The sequence below is a fragment of the Harpegnathos saltator genome, unplaced genomic scaffold (genome assembly GCF_003227715.2).
Source record: "Harpegnathos saltator strain DR-91 unplaced genomic scaffold, Hsal_v8.6 scaffold33, whole genome shotgun sequence".
In the NCBI taxonomy this organism is placed as follows: domain Eukaryota; kingdom Metazoa; phylum Arthropoda; class Insecta; order Hymenoptera; family Formicidae; genus Harpegnathos; species Harpegnathos saltator.
In genome coordinates this window covers 392,312-415,288 of record NW_020230128.1, presented here as the reverse complement: position 1 = coordinate 415,288, position 22,977 = coordinate 392,312, and the positions used below count along the sequence as shown (strand labels likewise).

Sequence of the window (22,977 nt, the reverse complement as noted above, 5' to 3'; positions counted from 1 at the left end):
TGTTTGTTTACGAAAATAAAAGAAAAGCGCTAACCTCGTACAGAAGGGGCGATACAGCACAATGATTTATCGGTGATAATTAAAGGGCCGAACGTCACCGCCGGCTGTGTATCGATGACCAACGGCCGGTGCGTGAGAGCCGTATTAATAGGGTGTTTTAATATCCACCGCGAACGCGCTAGCCATCAATTCCGATCGTGAAAGATCCGTCGAACAAACGCGTGAAAATTTATCAACGATATTATGCAAACAGATCGGGAAACACACAACGGTCGACGAAATCCGATTAAGAGAGAAGGAGAGAAGCGAAGAGCGCACGGATAGATTTATGGCTGCGCGTCGTGGCATTTTTATTGTCTCCTCTCCCGGTTATACCGAAGCACTTCGACGGTTACGGTAAATTTCAGCCGTAATTGGCGATCCTCTCTCTCTCTCTCTCTCTCTCTCTCTCTCTCTCTCTCTCTCGCAAAGGAAGAAAAAAATCGTGCAAATGGAAACTGCTATTTACCGGTTAAGTTTCAGCCACGTGCACTCACGTGTAACGTCTCGTCGTGAGTCACCCCCTCCTGGGGAGGGTAGGAACACTCGGAATCCATCTCGTCGCAAACGGACGAGCACGTGGGAACCCTTCGCGACGAGCTCTCGAGTTCGCGAAAGTATCGAGAGAAGTTAGATGGGATATAGTTACGATGATGTAGAAAAAGGGGGACTTTTTAATGGCGTACGCAGGTGTCGGGATCCCTATCGACGTTAAGCTGCACCTAATGCTTCGTCTTTTAGCACGGCACCCACACCACCCCTATGGACCCATACAACCTTCGTTATTTCCCCGGCAAGTACTCATCCTCGCGGTTGCAATCTCCTTTCCTTAATTGCTACGAAGAGAACGTGGTAATAAAGGAAGGAAGGAAGGAAGGAAGGAAGGAAGGAAGGAAGGAAGGAAGGAAGGAAGGAAGGAAGAAAAACGGTCGTCCTTGACGTAACGCATCTGAAAAGACTACTTACATGACTTTAAGTCGCTCTCTCTCTCTCTCTCTCTCTCTCTCTCTCTCTCTCTTTCTGCTTTACTCAATTTGTCGTTTCTTTGATCGACCGCCTCATGAAACGAGACGGACGTTGAAATGTTATTGTAACTTTTTTTTAAGCAACCTGTGCATCCCGCATCTCTTGAATGAGCGCGATGGCTCATGAGCTAACTTGCTTTCGACTTTGTCGCTGTAAATATTGGGTATTAAACTTAATTTTAAAGGATATTTTGTGAAAATGAACGTTTATTTCGAAACAAAGTGATGAGTACATGTTATTCAAAATATTGTCCATCGTTAGCTACAACTTTTTCCCATCTTTCTAGTAAAAGGCGGATTCCTCGGCGGAAGAACGACTCGTCTTTTATGGTTATCCGTAAATCGAGCCATTTTTTTATATCTTCTAAAGAAGTGAAATGCTGGACAGAAAGGACAGATTCTGCATGGATCGAAACAAGTAGAAATCAGTAGGAGCAATGTTTGGTGAATACGGCGGGTGGGGTACAACATCCCATCCGAGCAGCTCTAGCGTTTCCTTCACCGGTTTAGCGACATGTGGCCGAGCGTTGTCATGCTGGAAAATCACTTTGTCGTGTTCACTTTTGACGTATTCTGGTCGTTTTTCTTTCAATTCTCGGTTCAACTGTATCAATAACGGTCTGTTGTCAATAACGGTCCCCAGTAATGGTTTCGCCAGTTTTTAGCAGCTCATAATAGACCACACCCTTCTGATCCCACCAAATACAGAGCATTACCTTCGAACGATGGATAAGTGGAAAATCTCCACTTTTGAATCGTCTAAACCAGTACTCGCAGTTGAGATCGATGGAGCGTAATCCCCGTAAGCTTCGGACAGCAAACGAAGACTCTCAGCTGTCGATTTTTTCAAATGGAAACCAAAAAGTAACGCTTCCCGCAAATTGCGTTTCGTTGGCACATAACTCGACATATTGAGTGCGCTAAAAAAATATGTTATTTACACTTCGACCAAATGAAATATATTGATTCTTAAAGCCTAATGAGGGCTGTCATATGAAGTTGGCTTCAGTATGGGCCGATGTCATTGCGCCGTCTCTTGTAAATTCTTTAAAATTAAGTTTAATACCCAATATATCGGATCGGGCGTTTCCACACCCTCGCGAAAGTGATCACGCGGGCGATACGATGTTTTCTATCCAGTCGTCTTTATCGCGCGCCGACCTAACGAGTCATCTCAAGCGAGGTCGAGCTCCTCGAGATCTCTTTTACTACCCTCGAAATCCCCGGGAGCCACTGCCGGCGGTGGTAAAATCCAGCGCCTCGATATCCACTTCTGAACTGCAGGAAAAATGGGAAGCGTGAGGTGCGTGGCTGTGCAACATCGGGAGATAATATACGAACGTGGCGCGAGTCTGGGCGCAAACTTGATGTAGAGACCTCTCTTGAAAAGTGGCTGTCCTTGCTGGTACTACCAGCAGTTTCTGTCATGATTTACAGGTAAGGGCGACGTCGGGCCGATCCCGACGGTTCTCAGTCCGACTCATCGGGGGACCGCCTGCAGACTGAGAAAACGATGCCCGGCTACGTAGCCACCGAGCACCCTCAATCTTTTCGAAGCATTCTCTAGTGTTTGCGCGAAGGCCTCGCCAGTCGCACGATACGATATCTGCGGAAGAGGCGATTCGCTTCGTCGCTGGATGCAATGTTCTCTCTATATAAGCGCAATGTTATATATTATAATACATGTAGCAACTAAATGGTACAAACGGTGCATCCCGCTTCAATTTAACACGAACATTTCCATGCTCAGCGAAAAGGCATGATAAATATTTATTAATCTCGGCTTTTGATTATTTTGGGACGACTGCTTGCATTCTTTCGCTCGTTGATTCATTTTGCAACTGTACGACGTTTACGCGGTCCGCTCATGTTTCCGCCCGCGGCTTTATTCTTCCTCCGCCCCCGTCGAGGCTGGCAGATAAAACGTTTCGAATTTCAAGATACGACGTCCGTCGTCCGTCATGGCGGGAGATCCGCTCTTTCCGGCCGCAAGTTGGTGGCGAGTTGAGCGGTGGCCGAGCTCTCGGACGATCGCCGGAGAGAGTCATCTACGTTGGTAATTTTCCGGCAGTTTCCGTCGTCTGCGGACTCGCCGAGGCGAGGCTTCGAAACTTTCTCGAGAGCCGCGGAGAGACTTTGGCAACGGTGACGTACATATGTATCGGACATACATATGTATGCGACGGCGGACGAGTCCACGCGACGAATCCCCGCGTTTTCGCCGCCACTCTCTACCTGCGGACCTCGGAAACAGGTCCTGCTGATACTCGAATACGGGAAGGAACAAGAGGAAGGACCCATCGTCGATGCAAGCCTTTTTCCCGTGGATTCTGCGAGAGGCGCTTTATCGAGTTCTAACGCGATCGCGCAGCAGCGAGAGCACAGAGGAGCGGCCCGTAATCTAGTTGCCGCGGATTGATACCTTTAAAGAGCCTTTAAACTCGCCGTGAAAACGAGTTGGACGTAGGACTCGAGCGCACCTGTGTCACGGCCGTCTCCATCAACGGGCCAATTTGTCGCCGCGATGAGCGTTTTATCCGTCATCGAGTGGGCGCACAAGCGCTGCCACAGGCTCTCTCTCATCGTCACGGATACGTCGAGATTTCCCTAAATAGAGACGTTTCCGGCATAAACGTGTCGGATATTCTACATATTCATGCGTCACAATTATTCCCGTTTCAAAGCAACGGCAACGAAGTTTCTGTCGGGATAGCGTTAAAGAGAGCGCTGTCGCGGCCGGTCAGTTTTGCCCTCGATTGCCCTCAACTTCATCCTCGTCAGCGCCGAAAAAGCTCGTAGCTTTTCGCGCGTTATTCGATAATCCTTAACGCCGCGAGCGAGCGAGCGAGCGAGCGAGAGAGAGAAAGAGAGGGAGAGACCAGCGACTTTTCATCGCGACGCATTAATCGCGCGGACTTTGACGAACCAATTAAATAAATGGTCGTGAATTGTAGCTTCGACGATGGCACGGTGCCGCCAACGAAAGCGCCTCCATTAAGGGCTACAGCAGCATTCGCCCTTTCCTCCTTACACTCCTTTTTCCTAGCGAAATGACGCTGGAAGCCACTCTCAGCCCTCGCCTCGTCGTCGTTGTCGCCAGCGACGTTACAGGAATCACATTGGATCTACAAAGGGTTGACAGAAGACTTTCATCAATGCATACGACGCCTCCTCATTGTTCTACCCATAAGATTGATCCCGCGCGGCACCCCACGTTTACCCCGCGGAATCACCGGCTGAAGGATGCTGTAAAACGATACAGCCCTCCTTTCGGCAGTTGAGGGGACGCCAGGAAGAGCGATAATAGAAACACCGTGTTGAAGGATATTAAGTTTCTCCTGCCGGAATATCGGCGATACGCGGGACACGCTGCCGTCGATTTGTTACCTTGGACTGCGTCGATCCTCCCATTCTTCATCCGCAGCGAGCGAGTAAGCGTGATTTTAATGTCCGGTTCACGGCGTATCCCGTTAAATGATTGTTATCGCTGATAACGCGCGCAGCGCGGAAACGCTAACGGCACTCCGTTCACGTACACGTGGGGGAATGCTCTCGCGATAATAAAGCAACCGTGGAAGATATATGAACGTACGATTGTAACGTACATTCAGTAGTTGAAGATGAATCTCTGACGTAGCTGGCGCAGGAGGGATGTCAGAGACGTGCGTGCTGCATATGCCTACATACGCGAGAATGATTCGTCGTCCTTGAATCGAGATATATCGTGTTATTCGAAATTCCCAATCATTTACGATTCGTACAAAATCGATGAAAAATCGCTCATCATCGCGATTGAAAACATTCTCCTGAAAGTTATGACCGATGAGTCGAGGAATTCGTTTGCGTTTTAATCGATAACACTTGGCACGCAAAACAGCTTCAACAGAATAAGGAGAGGAGCTCGTTAAACTGTCACGACTGAGAACCAATACCGAAGGGCAGTAGTCGATTATAATTAAAAGAGAAATATTTTTATTATATAATATCTGTCAGGTGCACAGGGATGACAAGGGGCTAATATTTTTAACGTGTCGACTGCCACGTTCAGCTGCTGCCATAACCAATCACTGCTCAAGATTAACAGTAGTAATTTTCAGTCCTGACAATTTGAAATGAGCTTCTTATTTCATTGTGTTCAAACCAACCATAGGTGAAACTCATAAACGTGGGATTTGGCAGTTTAGACCTGAACGTGTCCAAAAAGATTTGAATATTTTCGTCTAGCTGGCTGGCTGGCTGGCTGGCTGGCTGGCTGGCTGGCTGCGGTGCATAACTCTTCAAAGCGAGCAACGTTCGAATACGTTGGTCTCGCTGGTCGAGTCTAGCTCTACCTAATTCGGTAGTGGAACCACGTAGCGGGCGTAGGAATCGCAATAATGCACCTAACCCGCGAGAAATATACAACGCGCGGGAGATGGATTTACGGTTCGCCGTCTTGAAGAGACCGCGGAGAAATGTACGGAAAGCGCGAGGAGCGAAATATGGGGAGGAGAATGAGGAGCTAGAGCGAGGGGATGGCGAGTGCCTATTTAGTGCGCTACGTCGGCTATGTCAACGTTATTATACCGCAGATTCTCAAGGGAGAGCTTTCGCACGCGCGCGCGCGCACGCGGCCAGGAGAAGAGGCGCGACCGAGGCGAATAGATCGCACAGAAGCGGTTTCTTAAAATATGGATGGACTGTATCATGTTGGCGAAACCGAGCGGACGCGTTCGCACATCGCGTTTCAAACCACCCTGTTAGCGGGACACGCGAATATTTAAACTTCCGCTATGTAAATTCACTCTTTGGCGCGCCTCAAACTGACCTTTAAACGCCTCGAACGTCGTCAGAGATTAATTTTCCGTGTTTACCTCCCGTTGCCGTATCATCATTTCATCGGGGACGTTTCAAATTATTTCTCATCGAACGTCGCAGTCTCGCATGCGGCCTTTCGTATACGAATTGAACGGTTAGGGAATTAGAAAGACGCGCGTATCTCGGTCGTGAGCGAAATCTCAGCCGGGAATATTCATCAAACTGTGTTCATCAAGCGGTGATAAATCGTCTACGTCTCAAGAAGGTTGATTCTCTTAATAAGCGATGAACCATAACGATTTAGAAGAAACGGAGCTTCCTTCTATGTCGGGAGACTCGCTGCCTCGCCTGCAATCTCGTATGAAGAAAGAAGTTTCGCAGGCTGGATATTCAAGATAACCATGGCAATAACCATTTCGACCCTCGAGAGAGCGAGCGAGCGAGCGAGATTGAGATGCCTTTTATTCTCGAACGCGCGCGCGCGAAGTCTTCAGCGTCGCGCTCCAATTTAATGAAACTTCTTATAAAAGTTAATATTTTCGGCGAAGGGGTGAGCCACTGGTATCGCGGAAAATTATTCACTGCCGTTGCACCACGCGCTGTCGAAACTATTCCTTGCGGAGTACCGTTTGCAAAAACAAAGGATTCTTCATTAAAACATTATCGCAAATTCGATTCGCGCGACCGTGTCCATCGCAGATGCCGTCAGCTTTACCCTTGAAGGATTCGTTTATCGTCTGGACGTATTCTCGGGACATTTCGTTTACAGGAAAGCATGCGGAGAAGGGTACACGGACGTCGCGCTTGTTAAAAGTTTCAAGTCTCTGCGACCGCGCGTAGACACGATGCGTCCCGTAAAAAAATACGTTGGACGATTTTAAGGCATTCGCGAGGCCATCGAAACAACCCCCTTCGAGACGAAGTCCCTTTCATTGTTGCACGGACATTAACCTGAACGCGCGTCTCTCTCTCTCTCTCCCTCTCTCTCTCTCTCTCTCTCTCTCTCTCTCTCTCTCTCTCTCTCCTTCTCTCGGTTTTGATGGGTTTACAAGCCCTCGTCTCTCCGTTTTTGCGGTTAAAAGCGCGGCTGTTAGACAAAACACAAGGAGGTGGGCGAAGGAATTTTTCCACGCAGCGGAAAGAAATAAATAAAAGCGGCGGCGGCGGCAGTTATATGCGCGAAGTAGGCAGGAGGATCTGTCGGCGGAAGATAGATCTGACGGTACCTTGGGGATTCTACCTTTACGTCTGGCAAAGCGCACTCCACGCGTAGGTTAACAGCGTAGAAAGAACGACCCGAAGCGATAAAACATATATAATCGTACGTTGGATTTTTATGACGTTATTACTTGGAGCTTATCGGGTCATTGATCTGGCGGGGAAGATTCATAGTAAATATCCGCTACGGAGCTATATGAAGGAACAGGTAAAATATCGGCATGTTAAATCCCATGGAATCTAAACAGCAACGCTAAAGTGTCGTATTCATATGTGTGTGAAATCTAAAGAGAAGCGACGATATTTAGAGAGCATTGTACAAGCTGTCATTGAAAATAAATGAGGTAACAATAAAATTTATGGGAAACCATGTCTGCTTGCCGTAAATATAATATGAATTATGAATCTTTATTTTATGGAAATAATCAAGAAAGGGAACGCACGCGAGAGAGAATATAAACTATAAAAGTGAGCAAGTTTCTACGCTTATTTACAATTAGTATGTGTTTCTGTTAGTGAGAAGCTGAACTGATCCCCCACATGTTCATCCGGCAATTATATCTAAGTCGAAAGTCTACGTCCTTGTTCCGTTCCCTCCTCCACGAATCTCCTTTCCACCCTATTTGACGTAAAGACGAATATTCGGATAATTGGCGGCTCGAATCTCCTTGAAATGTAAGATCCTTCGTTTCCTCGACAAAATCGACGTTTAGAATCATGAATGGACCGCGGCATACACATAAATTGCATTGTTGCAGTAGCGGCCTCGCGGGAGAGAAGGTCGGACCGGCCAATTAACTTCTCTAGAGGCTCCTCGATAGAATCGCGCAATAGCTCGAGAATCGACATGCACCCTTACGGCGTATTTAAACGACGGAGCGGAAAAATAGGTGGAATGGATGTATCCTGCTTTACTTTCTTATCGCAAATATCACCGAGAATACGCCCGGAAAAGAAAAATGAGAACGCTTCTGTTATCTCTTGATTAAATCCATCGGCAAAACTGCAACAAATCTGCAACTATATAATTTAAAATTAAAATTAAATATAAACCGCATTGATACTTCGAATATATTTTTCGAATTACGAATAAACAATTTCTCGCACTGCATTTCTCACAATTGTTCTCGCAATTGTTCTCCTTCGAGGTCCTAGACGAGCATTAGTTGGCAGGAGCTGCATTGAAGCTAACGGTGAGCTTTTCTGTGACGTCCTCTCTAGGAAAGCTCTTGAATCGTCTTCGCTCCACCGATACTCGAATATGTAAATCGCGCACGGTTTTTTTATCCAGATACATAAATTAACAAAGGTTAATATCAAATGGGATAAAAAATTCCCCGACGTATTGCTTTACACAATATCCTGTCACGTATTTCTAATCCCTTAGGATGTACGGCATAGCTTCGACAGTTGCAGTCGATAAAAATAAGCGACTCGTGGGTGGGTAAAGAAGACCTCTACCGATAACATAGAATGGTGCTTGCGAAGCTCGCGCAAGCCCGGAGCTTTTTCCAAGTTACCCCTGGAGCGCCCTCGACGCAAATTATTCTGCTTTGCCTGGACGAGTTACCACTAATCTCGGCAGAGCATTTTCTACGTTCTCACGCAATACCTAAATTGCTAGATGGAACCAAAGCTTTTGTAACAAAACCACTCTTTTATCCGCCGCGATTGCGGGCGCGTCTGTGTTTGATCTGTTAATTATATTCATATTATGTTAATAGCATACATCCAATCCCGTAATGATAAATGCATTAATTACGTTCGAGCTCAGGCACACATTGTGCGGCGAATGTTCTGCTGATGGCTTGAATACAAACTGCCGTCTATATTACACGAATGCAATGCGTGTGTTGTAAATCGTATATAATTGATTAATAATTGAATAAACAAAAGATGTAATTCGTATTTTTGTGTAATCGATTCTGTAAAAGAGACGGCATATAATCGAGCCGTCACGTTAATAAAATTTCCGTCAGCTCCGAATAGATGAAATCGCAATGAACTAATTACATTTATCTGTAATTACGAAGATTCTACGAAGACGAACGTCGAAATCATTTATACGTGACTTGGAATTAACGTCATAACTAACATTTAATCAGACGTAGGAATAAAAAATAAATAAATAAATAACTTTTAAATGTGTAAATGTTTAGCCTTAATAATTGCCCGATAACTGGTAATAGAGAAACCAGCAAGTGAAGATACACATGAAAAATATTTTACAAGCGGACCATTTAATATCACCTATTTTCTTAGCAAAGTGCCCGAGTTTTCCTCCCGTAGTACCCTCGAATTGAGAGGAGTCTTACGCCGCACATTCATATGTACATACAACAGCATAATTTCTAATAAAGAATCTCAGCATGCCATTATCTTATTAATTGTGGTCGTTTCAGACCAGTAGTGTGAATTCGGCCGGAATTCATTACATTCGAAACACTCACGAACACGAGATAAGAGATTAACCAAGAAATTCGGTCGCTCCTCTCATTAATGCATAAGCTGCTGGTGCGGGAAAATAATTCCACGAACGCGAAAAAAATACAAAAAATATAGTCCGTACGAAGTATCGAGATAACAAGCATTGTAAAGCACTCAGTGGGGGCGTGTTATCCGCGCCACTGATGAAAGTTCAACGCGAGGCGAAATATACGAGGCAACGACGGGTAATAGCCCGAAAACTATAGCCACAAAAACGCGAAAGCATAGCGCGGATTTTTGCACCGGGGTGAAAAGGGGTGGCCGCCGTGGGCGAAAAGAATGGAAAACGGGCCCGATGTAAACCGCCGCTGATGCGAAGCGCGATACGCCGGAAACGCATTGCGCCGCGTTTACAGCCGTGCTATATCGCGCTCATAGAATTTCTCATCAAGTTTTCCGACGGAATGCGCATAGAGCGAAGGAGGAAGGAGAGGACGAATGAAATGCTCCTCGCGAAGGAGCTCGACCGGTCGGCGGATCGAGTCGCGCGCGCGCGCGCGCGAGGGTGAGAAGCAACGAAGGGAAAGGCTTCTCGTGAACGCGCCGTTATCGGGAAAACTCCTTGTATCGGCGACGTTCGAAAGGAACGCTTCCTGTTCGAATATCAATTTTCCTTCCACGCTCGGCGAACGATCAATGCCTCGAGTTACCAGAGCAAAGAATAGGAAGCGTTTGAGTTCGTCCAAATCCATTTTACGACTCTGAGGCGCGAGCTTCAGACGTGCAAACGTGCTATCGCGCCGATCGAAGAGAAAATCGCTCGGTACCGCGGAGAGGAGTACGAATACCCAGTTCGCGACGCGCTTTTCACGTTGCGCTTTCAACGTTAAAAGCGATTGCGTTCGATTTCTACTCTCGATCCTTTTCCCACGTATGGACACGCGCGTATCGTGCGCGTAATAGTCCAAGGGGGAAAAAGAGAGAGAGAGAGAGAGAGAGAGAGAGAGAGAGAGAAAGAGGGAGAAAAGAGAGCGCAAGCTTTAATCTCATCAAGAAGGAAAACTCCACGCCGTGTGACAAAGTAATTTCTCCTCCTGAGGAAGTGACTCCTTTTGATATTATTGTTTCGTTTATGCTTGTCATCTCATAAAACCCTCGCAAGTTTCTATCCGGCTCCGATGCTGCAGACAGTTTATTTACTTACAGACAATTTTCGAGCCCCCCGAACTTCAGGTCGCGAACACGTGAAATAAAATATCCCGACGTGGGAGGGAGGGCGGAGGGCGCACGTGGCCAATTGCAATTGACGAGAAGCGCGATATCGCGGCGCATGACTTTTCTTACCTCCGTCGTTCGGCGACGGTCACGTATTCGTACCTGACGGATATATCATACGCGTGCCCGACGCCGTAAATGTATCGAGGATGCGGGGCACACTTTAAAGAATGAGAAAGCTCGCGGGCGAAAAATCCGTCCGTGGAAGAGCGAACGGTGGTTTTAACGATACTCAATCTCCGGATTGGATTGCATTGCATTTCAAGGCGAAGTAGTGGAAACGATCCTATGGCGAATATCCGGCAGTTCGTTTCCGTCTTTCCGTCACTTGTCCGTGAAATATAGCGGCCCGCGCCTCGCGCACGAGGCCAAGAGTTGCACGACACGCTGCGATATTGAATCTCTCGAGTTCCAACGCCACGCGAGCGCCCTGAGCATCGCAGTTATAATAACATACTTAGGCGACGAGCGCAGATCGATTAACTCGAGCGTGAATAACATCTCCCACGGTACCCTCGACTCGAATGAATTATTTCGCCTGCGTCCCGCTTATGTCGTTATAATTGGACACGCGTTATACTCGCGGCTCATATTAGACGATTGATCTGTCGCACCCCCCCTCCCGCCCCCGCGAGCTTACTCCACCCCAACGCTCTTTACACGAGTCGACGTGATTACGCCTCTCGCGCCCGGGGGAGTTATCATCCTTTGAGGTCGCGTGTTGCGCCCACGATGTTCCGTATTTTCCTTTAACGGTGTCTGCATTGTTGCGCACTACGTCGTTAGAAGGCCGCACGTTAAGGAGAGGAGCAGCTAACACGCACAATACTATAATAATACGGATATTAATACGTAAAAGAGTCTACTCGGATAACGATCGAATATCGTAGGCCGGTAAGGGATGAGGGCGAGAGCTGCGTAAAAATAAAATCGCGATGTGTGTGTGTGTGTGCAAGTGCGGATGCATTCATTCAGAGGACCACGCTAAGAACATCGCTCGATCTCGTCCGAGAGTTCACGAGAGTAAAATTGAAATGAATGAGGCGGTCTCTTTTCCTGAGGCGAGATGCGCGAGACAAAGAAAATAGCCGAAGCGGGGAGAGAGAAGTGGGATAAATAAACGGAGCGCGACTCAACTTTGTACGCGCGCGGTGTTCATTCAAAACGTTAATTAATCACGAGGAGGCGATGAAAGCCGACGCTTACGCGAAGCGTCGCCCCTCCGCCCTCCGTCGATAAAACGCCGGGCCCGATAAGCTCGTGAATTAAGAACTCCCGTGGTAGTCAAGATTTATCGATACACGATGAATCGAATAATGGCACGATCGGCAGCGGGAACGCGCGCGAGCCAAGGAACGCGATTAGTTTCGCTCTCTCACACGGTCGTTCCACGTTGAAACGAGAATCCATCACGCGGACATATTGGATTTGAGAGAGGATCGAAAGCTCGTTTCCTGCAGGCGCATACTATCCATCTGCGCGCATATCCCTCTATATTCCGCGATATTCTTGGCAAGAATATTCTTGTCGTATCAACGCGGTCGATCTAATAATCTCGCCGAAAACCGCTTCCATCATAAATTATTATAGTCGTTGTTGCGATGTCAATCGGAATGATGTTTCAACGTGCGTCTCATGGAGACCTCAAATCAAATCGAGCTCGCATGTCAAGCCGTAAAAATGTCACGGCGAAGCGTGCGCTCGCGCGTGACAAGCCTAAAACCAGAGAAGGATAAATGGCCGTACTTTCGACTTATCGCAATTCACCGATGCAGAATACCAGCGTTGTGTACGGACAATTATATCGGTATACTGACTCGTTATCTTTTCTCCTCTTCCCCCCAACGCTCCCTACACCCGAAGAAAAATAATTTCAGAATAAGCGGAGTCATTTAAATTTTAGAGGATTCTATTCTTATATATGGCCTCAAGAGAGGATTCCTCTTAGATTAAAAGGAAAATATTATAAATACATTATTTTTAAAGTTAGAGGGATTATATGTTATATGTATAGTACAAATCTTATTGATTTTAATATAAATTTTCTCTTACACACAGATTATTTAATCTTTTTTTAAGAGGATTATTATTTATTCTTACTGTACTTTATTCTTACTGGTCATACTAGTTAATTTGAAAAAAATTATTATAATGTGTAGCGAAAAGTAATATATATATATATATGTAGATGTACTTCTGGCTCCAGTTCTACAATAAGTAGGCACGAATGAAATAAAATCATCATAACAAATAAATTTCCAGTCAGTTTTGTTATGGACTTTATAGCTACAAAGATGTTCGTCATAACCAATTGTATGGAAGTTAAAAGAAAGAATATATTATTCAAACTCTTGCAATAGATTATAAACTGTATTTGACCAAATATCGGTAAATTTAAAATTATCTTCGTTATATGTTACAGCAACACACACATACCTTTTTTAAAAAAATATTTCAAATATTCTGACCCATGAGCATATGGTTATTTTTTCGTTCATGTCTGGAGGTAGAGCTTGATTGAACAGAAAAAGCCGACATGCAAATCAACATATTCCTCTTCATATGAGAGGAAAATTAATTGATATAAGAGGAAATCCTCTTGAAATGAGAGGAAAATAGAATAATATCTAATCAATTTTAGATTAATGGTTTAATCGCTGTAATCGTTTTATCGAAAGAGGAATCCTTTTTCTGTAAAAGGCTTCGCTTAGAATATAAGACTATGAGAAAAATCACTTTACAAATAGAATACTTCTTTGTAGGTGCTCTCTCTCTCTCTCTCTCTCTCTCTCTCTCTCTCTCTCTCTCTCTCTCTCTCTCTCTCTCTCTCTCTCTTTATCTCTTTCGTCGAAAACGTGTATCTTTATTTTTCAAGACCTTCGGATACGATATTGAGCCGTAGTCACTGAGAGCTCTTGAAATTCGTGCCCCACGTCCAATCCGCGTTACACCCACCGCTGCTGCTGTCTGCCGTAGAAACATGCGAACTTCGAGCAACGAGAATATCGCGGAATTTATGCGCGGCTCGAACTTCGCTGTCTCAACAGGATATCGAACTAATACTTGTTGCAAATTCGAATAAGTTCACTCGATGTTCCGATAACTTGCATACGCGCACACATGAACATCTCCCGGGAGTGCGAGAGGCACTCTGATACGACGTAATCGATAGGGGCACAATATCGCGCACATTGTTATTTTATAATATGGCGGTGTCTACTGCAGGCAGAAGAGTACGTGTCCCGCGAGCATGGTTTCCGTGTTAATAAATTTAAAACCCGGCTGCGTCGCGCGCGAATAAAGATCGGCGATGAAAGTGCCGCGACTACGAGCGCAATTATCGCTAATCCGAAATGCGGAGCGCCGTGGAATAAACGGCGGGTTGTAATGAAAAGTAGCAGCTGCTCTTTTCGCTCCCCATCCCCCGCCTGTCTCTCTCTCTCTCTCTCTCTCTCTCTCTCTCTCTCTCTCTATCTATCTATCTGCCTATCTTTTCTTTTTCTTTCTCGTCACCAACGCGACCTCATGCAAATTCAAACGGCTCGCTCTCTATCGCGATATGACGGCCAACAGCGAAACGGACGGATCCGCTCGTTTCTCGACGTCCTCTCGACCGCACTCCATCTACAAACAACTCATGATGGCCCACTGCACTTCACCGGAGCATTAAAACGTTAACGAGGATCTAGGATCGACAGTCACGAGTGATAACTTGGTGCACAGTCAGCAAAACCGATAATCTCGTTTCGGTAAGAAGAAGAAGGGAACATTAATCGACAGATTCGACAGAAGATACAATCAACTCCTAGTTAATTATGAAGCCTATTTCAGTTTAGTCTGAAGATAAATGACGTGCCAACTATAAGAGTATCGACTATGTCCTGAATATTTTTCCTCCTCTCCTCCTCTTCCTCCTCTGTCTATTGAATTTGAGCGAGCAGGATTAAGTCGAATGTTTAGCGATTGTACAGAGACATTTGTTATAAATAAAATAGCATATGGTCAGTATTTAATACGTTACTTGTATTAACATTTACATCGATCTGGGTAAATCCCAATTGAGTTGCAGACGGTGATTATCAGTATCGATGACACTTCAAATATTCCCTCCTTTATCCGCGTAAAAGTGTAAGTGATATGGCAAGAATAGCCTCAAGCTGTTTAACCCACTTCACAAAATTCCTCATTAGATAGATCGTACAATATTGGCGAAGTTCTTAATCGTAACAAACTTTGACGGAGTGCATTGTTACGTTACTTCCATGTTACAAGTTTCCTGTAGTGTTACATTCAACTTGCTGCACTGCATGTCACGTTCAGCTGGTAATCCTGAGATACGGAACACACTTCACACAACGACATTAAATTCTTCAAACAAAAAGAACTCACGGAGCATTGTGCGACGAGAAGAATACGAGGATAGCGCGCAAGGTGTGCAATTATATAACAGATTTTTTAACGCAAACGGTAAGAGAGGAGATATAAAGGAAAATCCTATTTTCGAGAAAAAACGCTATCACTAAGTAATGGATCCATTTAAATTTTATATATATGTAGACTAGGATTTAAATTTTACGTATATATATTTTACGTATATATACATTACATATATATATATATATATATGTATCTATTTAAATTTCGCGATATATGTTTGTTCGTAATAACACTTTATAATGACTCTTTCGGGTAAAATGTAAAATGGAACTCCTGCGGTCGTAAATATCATCGTCACACAACATCGTCTTTCGAAATTCATCCAGAATAAAAAAATCTTATTATATAAACTATTAAATAAATTTAATTACTCTTAATAAACTTACTATCTTATTAATCTCTAATTGTTCTAATAAATATTTTTCTATGCTTATATTCTGCTCATATTGTCCTAATAAATAATTTTTTTTGTTGATAAATTATCTTAAAACGATCTAAAAATTTCAAGAAAGAAGATTAATATTCATTTGCGTATTATCACGTGTGATCAGTTTCAAAATAAATAAATCCGTGCGTAATCATCTCCGCGTTTATTGAAAACTGAGTCAATTTAAAAGATAGGCTAAATGTAATATAACAACGCAACACATCTATAATAATAATAATAATAGTATAATAATAATAATAATATTAATTTTTTTGTTGCGCACAGAATATTAATTTTCTTTAAACAATAATTCAAAATTTTACGTAATTGTCCGCAAAACGGTGGAGATATTATTTGTTTAGATTGATCTAATCTACACGATAGATTTATGTGTTATCATCAAGTATCCTGTATAAAAAGCACAAAAGTATACTTATCAATTATGATAATACAAAGTGGGGCAGTAATCTGCTAAATGCTGTTTTATCCACTGCAATCAGATTTGCCAAGTCGCACTTTAAAACTAGATATGTTAGCGATAAAGTCGATATAAGTAAACCGAGGTATCGCAAAGGTAAATATTTCATTGGATTACACAATATAGACAACGTCGCGGGAAACGAATAACTATGACATTAACGCTATTGTTATTAATTCTTTCGTTGAGTGCTTCTCACGGTGAGTAACTTAACAAAAAGAGTTGACTTTTGATATAATTGTCCAATTTGGTGCAAATTTACGAATAATAATAAATTCTACAAACTCAGCTCAATTGGAACCCAGAATTGTAGGAGGAAGGAACGCTGAGCCGGGCGAAGTTCCGTATCAAGTAAGCTGCTCTCAAAATTCTCGCTAAATGTTTTGTCCAACAATGTAGAAATTGACGTAATTTGATCAGTTTCGAAATAAATAAGTCCGTGCGTAATCATCTCCGCGTTTATTGAAAACTGAGTCGATTTAAAAGATAGGCTAAATGTAATATAACAACGTTATACATCTATAATAATAATAATAATAATATTAATTTTTTCGTTGCGCACAGAGTTGTGTATGCGTGTGTGAATATATGATACAAATAACAATATATATTGTTGCTGCATATTGTGATAGCGCGTCGAAAGATCGCATTTCGCAGAGATATTAATCAATATCGCGACCGTTTCCGTACTCGCAAAGAGAATAATAGAAAATTAATGCAGGAAGATGATAGAAGAGAGAAAGAAGAGCACAATCTTCTGGACGACGAATCAATAAGTTGAAGATAAAAGAGCGCACACGAGCCAATGTACTGAGAGAACATGTCGTGGATGGACGGCGAGATTTGAATCGATTACGTTACTGTTTTTCTTCTTTGTTCTGCGTTCCTCGCAAAACTCCATGAAACGTGTTTCTTGGTTTATAAATGTTTCTCTTATTTTGGCCGCGAGAGCAAGTCGAGTGAATATATCGGGAATACCACGAATTGCGATCAAAAATTCCGCGCAAGCGGAAGTGCAATAATATGTATCTCGAGTTATCATGAATACAATTTACTTTGATAAATATGTAGATTGCTATGTTACTAAAGTTTGAAAAAATGGGCATATCGTATTAAAAGTTTATCCGCTTAGAAGCTAAAGTTATAATAACATAGGGTAGAATTAGGTTTCCCTTTTGAAGGAGAAGGAATCCCTCCCTCGCTCATATTAAATACATTAATTAATATTAATTAATTAATTATAATATTGGGTTGGCAACTAAGTGATTGCGGATTTTGTCGACAGATGGATTGTATACTTTCTTTTGTTTCGTTAACGTGTTCAAAGTACCTAACCTATATTTTTTTCTTATTGTTTGAACTTCTACCTTTAATTTAATACAAAAATTATGTCGATTAGTTCTTTAGTTTTGTTTTTATCCCAATTTAAAAATGGAAGAGCAAGACGTGCACTTGAGACATATTTTATTGTATTATTTCCGAAAAGGCAAGAACGCATCGCAAGCACACAAGAAGTTATGTGCCGTATATGGGAATGAAGCCTTGAAAGAAAGGCAGTGTCAAAATTGGTTTGCCAGATTTCGTTCTGGTGATTTTTCATTGAAAAATGCTCAACGATCTGGCCGTCCAGTTGAAGTCGATGAGATCCATATCAAGGCCATTATTGATTCAGATCGTCATAGCACAACACGTGATATTGCAGAGAAGCTCAATATATCGCATACATGCATTGAAAAAAATTTAAAAAAGCAAATTTAAAATTTTGAATTTTCATTCTTATTTAAAATCCGCAATCACTTAGTTGCCAACCCAATACATTAATTAATAATTAATATTCTACCTATGAATATAGTTAACCAACATTACAACCTTTCGGAAGTTACTCAGGGCCATGTCCTTGACAACATATGTGAAGATTAAAGATATCGGAGGTGGCACCAGTAATGTGCACGTTTATCTTTAATTTTCCTAGGTATCTCTACAGAAGATTAAAACGCAACATAACTTCTGTGGTGGCGTTATACTTAATAAATACTACATACTGACCTGCGCTCACTGTATGTTCGAGTAAGTGCGACAATGAGGAATGCTCCGAACGTGAACTTCGCGAAAAGATAGATTTCAAGAAGCACACACTGATGTTAAATAATGCGACGTACTTTGTAGGAAAGACATCAAACTTCTCTCGGCAGTTGTGGGGACAATTGATTTACGACTGCCATTCTCAACGCATCTCCTCGAGTCTAGCTACATACACGAAAAATATAATCGTACAGATTCGTGGATTAACGATATCGCTCTGATTAAGGTAATGTCGATCAAGGTAATGTTGATTAATTACAAAGAATAGACGCATCATCCACACAAATCGAGCGACCTTCGAAGTACGATTTGGCAAGAAATGTACATAAAAGATGCATTTTCAGGTGCAAACGCCATTCGTGTTTTCCTTCTTGGTACATCCTGTCATATTACCGCGACAGGATGAAATCGTTAAGGCTGGGGCGACAGCAGTCGTATCGGGATACGGCAGATTACAGGTGAATTCTCTAAAAAGTTTACCTCTTCATGGATATTGACATATACGTGCATGTTCAAATACGTCCAATTTTTCTCTGTCAATTCGAGTATTGTCGGCAAGAATATTACTGTGAATAAACATTCACCACAAAATTCCACGAGAAAAAAAGAAATCTCATCACGTGGATCAACGGATGTCGTCGATTTATGTCATTCCAAAATTGAATCATTTTCTCCTGATTCTCATAAATTCACGCCTGGGGAGGCGTTATAAGAAATGCAGCAAATTGTTTCTCTGAAAGCCGTCTTTTAAACCGATTCGCCGTGCCTTACGTGATATGATATATATAGACTGCTAAATTTCAAACGTAACAGGTAAAAAATCTCGAAAACTATGAAAGATATTAAAAAAAGCTAAAACACGTGTTCCATGATTTCGAAAGGGAAAGAGAATGGCATTATCAGTTTTTTATGTGGAAGGCATTTTCAAGGTCAGTTGAAGATCAACTTAATTTTTTAAAATAGAAAGCCCCATTTTTTATTATATCTTCTCTTTCTACCACTATTACTATAATAGTGCCCTAATTTTCGTTAATTTAATAATTTTTAAATTCCCAATGGTCGATAAGTTAACAAAAGTTAGGGCACTATTATAGTAATATATTCTTGATAGATAGAATAAAGTAAAACAGTCTAATACTATTTTTTTCTTTCGACGAATAGTTAGCGAGATATCGTAAGTTAAATGTTGAAAAAGTTACCATGTTTTCCTTAAATATTTCAAAAAATATTGGACAAATAAAAAATGTTTCAGACAAAAGTTGTTCAAATTAATTGGTAGAAAAAAAAGATATAATAAAAAATTGGGCTTTCTATTTTAAAAAATAAAGTTGACCTTCAACTGATCTTGAAAATGCTCTCCGAATAAAAAACTGATAATGCCATTCTCTTTCCCCTTCGAAATCATGGAACACCTGTTTTAGCTATTTTTAATATCTTTCATAGTTTTCAAGATTTTCACCTGTTACGTTTGAAATTTAGCACCCTGTATATATATATATATATTTTTTTTTTTTTACTCACAGCATAATGGAAAAAAGACGAAACAATTACACATCGTGAGCATCAAGATAGCCGATCAAGCTCACTGCAAAGCTATGTACAAGGAGCGATCAAGGATCATATACAACACGCAAATCTGTGCAAATGACCCTACCGTGGAGAAAGGTTCGTGCAAGGTAAGCTATTTACAAAACGTTGCAACGTATCGCCGTCGTTAGTGTTGGTCGTACGTGCAATTTTACGCCGTCTGGCCAGGTACAGTCGTTAACTACTTAGCCCGCACTATTCTTCTCACGCGAAGTACCTCAACTCGCCTTTACCCGTCCTAATGACTTGTGAGTACAATGTCTCAACGTGTAACGCGTGTGTTTCGAGTTGCACAACGTGCTCTAAATAGTCCTTGACACGCTTATTCCTAAATATTTATCAGGAGTACACGTTGTATCAGTTGTTACGAGTACAATCATTTGAACACGCGCCGATTACTATCTTCTCCTTCTTCCCCTTATCAGTAAAATAAATACGAAGCGTCCGTATGTATACGACCCGACGATTATCACGCATCGATCGCCGCATCGCCGTTTAGTTATTTGGTATTATTAATAGAGAGTATCGTACATCCCCTAATCACCGTTCCGTGATTTAATTTAATAATTTGCGGCAAGACGCCGACGGGAGGAAAACGGACTGAACGACGCAAGCTCGTCGAGACGTTTAGTATTAACGCAATTAAACTTGTGCCGACGACGATAACGAGACGCAATAAAGTATAACGAAGATAACAAATACATTTTTTATATTAATAAAAAATATATTTTCAGTTTAATCATGGGGAAGCGCGGATTAACTGTAAAAGAAATTGCCTCCTATAAATTCGGTTTCTTTTCGGTTAAACTCTGACGATGCAACGCCTGGATAATTACTAAGAAATTGTGTCGTTTTACTTTTTCAGGGTGATTCCGGCGGGCCTCTGATGGTCGATGGAAAACTCGTAGGACTCGTCTCGTGGTCAGCACACTGTTCTGACACGAAATATCCTGCTGTGTACACACGCGTCCCGTCGTACATCAATTGGATTTCAAAGCATATAATATAACTTGAAATAATTAACGGAACGACTGAAATCAATATTTTAATGTAATGCGCGCGGAAATTGAATTAATACATGTAATACGCATTATATGTCCGAATGTAGGCGTAAATTTTCTCGGGATACATGTGGATATCACATTGTTCAAATGCTTATTAATATTATTTTACGCTGTTATATTTATTATTTCGCGTACACCAGAAAAAATCAATTCTCGTCGCAAATATTGAAATACGAAATAGACGAAAACAATCGAGTACTTTAGCATACTTGCTTGCCTTTAACGAGACAATGACAATCGCCAAGAAAAAAAGAAATATTGTGTTTGCGGTTGACCTTTTGCGGACGAATGAATCGTGTTGATTAACGAGTACCGGCTGCGCTCGCGAAGAAAGAGACAAAAGTTTAACGAACGCATCGTTGAAAGATATTCATCAGGCATCAAATCCGAATTGAATAGAAAAGTAGTTTGCGGAGGGACGACACATCGCGCCGGTAGGCTTCGCTTTTACGACGTCGTAGAGATAGTGAAAACGCCCGGCTGAACCGCGCAATTCGACGCAATTCGTGCACAGACTCTGCGCACGAATTGTCTCGTCTGTGCACGAGATTAAAAACTAAAATACCTTGATGCGAATAAGAAACAAATCCAAGGAGGAGATCGATGAGCAAATAATAGTGTAGGAAATAATACGCTCGCACGCTTCAAGCAATTATCACGTGAGACGCGCAATTATAATCCGAATCCCGGAAAAAGCAGCTACGTATTTTCTTACATTTCCTCCTCGCGCTGCAGCTTTCTACGGGACTTTCTGTTCCCTCGGGTGGTACGTATAATTGTTAAGAATTACGGTGCGAGGAGTTCTCGCAAGTTTGTTTGCTCGGATTTACGTCGCCTTTAATTCTCCTAAACGCGTTACGCGGATGTGACTTGCATACGCTCCAACTTGTATGTGCACATAATAATTGCTATCTTTGCGTAATTAAGAGAAACAGTCCGGATATTCTTACGGATAAAAATCCGTGAAAAATATGGAGTCACATAGATAGGTTACATCAACATTCGTCATAGATTAAAATTTTTCTAAACCGACTCCCTACTAAAATTGTGTTAATAAAAATACTAATAAAAGTATTAATGAAAAATGTGTATATAAGAAATGATTTTATATAAAATATAATAATGATTCACGGTCGGAAATTTTACAGTTGCCACCGACGTTCAAGAGAGATAGCAGAAATGTAATTACAGCTTATAATCAGACGCATGTTGTTTCTCGACAAGTTTTTACCCTTAGCGCATACAATCTGCATTGATGAATTCGAGTAATTTCAGGATTCTGTATAGTTTCAGGACTATGTTTGTCGACTAGCCGAGCGCAGGATCGTACATGTGAGTTTAACTGTTTCGCTACCTGCATGATCGATGAGAAACTCCGGATGTGGGGTCGTCGGACGCAGGTGAGTCCTGGAACAGCGGTTCTCAATATCGCTTCTTGCTCGGCAGGATCGATCGACCCTCCTATCTCGCCGACGCAACTGCTGCGGCAGGATATTACGATAGAGAGCGGAACTTCCAGGTCAAAATTTTATTGATCAAAGAATGCGAACCTTCGAGCTCATCTTCTGCTTGCGAGATGGGGGGGGGGGAACTAGGAATGCCGTTTAAATATAGCACCATCAACTCGATATCGCATTTTGCTTTGTTTCGAAAGCTACAGATCTGAAAACAAATCTCGACCCCCGATGGTCACCCCTGTACAGGATCCTCTCGTGTAAACTCTCAGCACGTGATTATCTACTTATCGCTCGGCAGTTTGATCTTAAGTACTATAAGCCAGACTGCATTCCATTAGGTAGGGGAGAATCGATCGACCCCTACCTTGGCATCCAGATGTCGTTCTCGCGGCTGTCTGTCAAGATTTCGTGATAAAGAAGAATGACGTTCCCAGGACAACCGAATCCGGCGGCGACATTGCCAAGCTGTTCGTCGGAATGAAGTGTACAAATACCGAGGAACTTGGCGCACTCTTCCGTCTACTCCAGGAGTTCGAGGGTCCGACTCTTTATAAAACTTGGCTGCGACGCAAGAATCTTTCTTCGAACACTTTTCTATGCGGCGTGATTGCCGTCCTTCATGAATCATAATTCTACATCTTGGTTATATTATATATATCCTGGT

The 22,977-nt window shown here is 42.6% G+C and overlaps 2 protein-coding genes across 2 annotated transcripts in view; one reads left to right on the top strand and one right to left on the bottom strand.

Moving 5' to 3' along the window:
* Positions 1 to 22,977, bottom strand: part of hwt (SH2 domain-containing adapter heavyweight) — a 153,899-nt gene that overhangs the window by 110,044 nt on the left and 20,878 nt on the right. The gene's annotated exons all lie outside the window — the stretch shown is intronic.
* On the top strand, positions 15,993 to 21,887 carry LOC105188201 (chymotrypsin-2). The gene is made up of 7 exons (XM_011149544.3): positions 15,993 to 16,323; positions 16,413 to 16,474; positions 18,096 to 18,190; positions 18,290 to 18,431; positions 18,550 to 18,663; positions 19,729 to 19,881; positions 20,658 to 21,887. The coding sequence occupies exons 1-7, from the start codon at positions 16,275 to 16,277 to the stop codon at positions 20,799 to 20,801; spliced, it is 759 nt and encodes a 252-aa protein (XP_011147846.1). The 5' UTR covers positions 15,993 to 16,274; the 3' UTR covers positions 20,802 to 21,887.

Coding starts and splice junctions, on each gene's coding strand:
- LOC105188201 (XM_011149544.3), top strand. CDS start 16,275: ATGACATTAACGCTATTGTTATTAATTCTTTCGTTGAGTGCTTCTCAC. Junction 18,432..18,549: donor ACGATATCGCTCTGATTAAG/GTAATGTCGATC, acceptor ATGCATTTTCAG/GTGCAAACGCCATTCGTGTT. Junction 19,882..20,657: donor TGGAGAAAGGTTCGTGCAAG/GTAAGCTATTTA, acceptor TTACTTTTTCAG/GGTGATTCCGGCGGGCCTCT.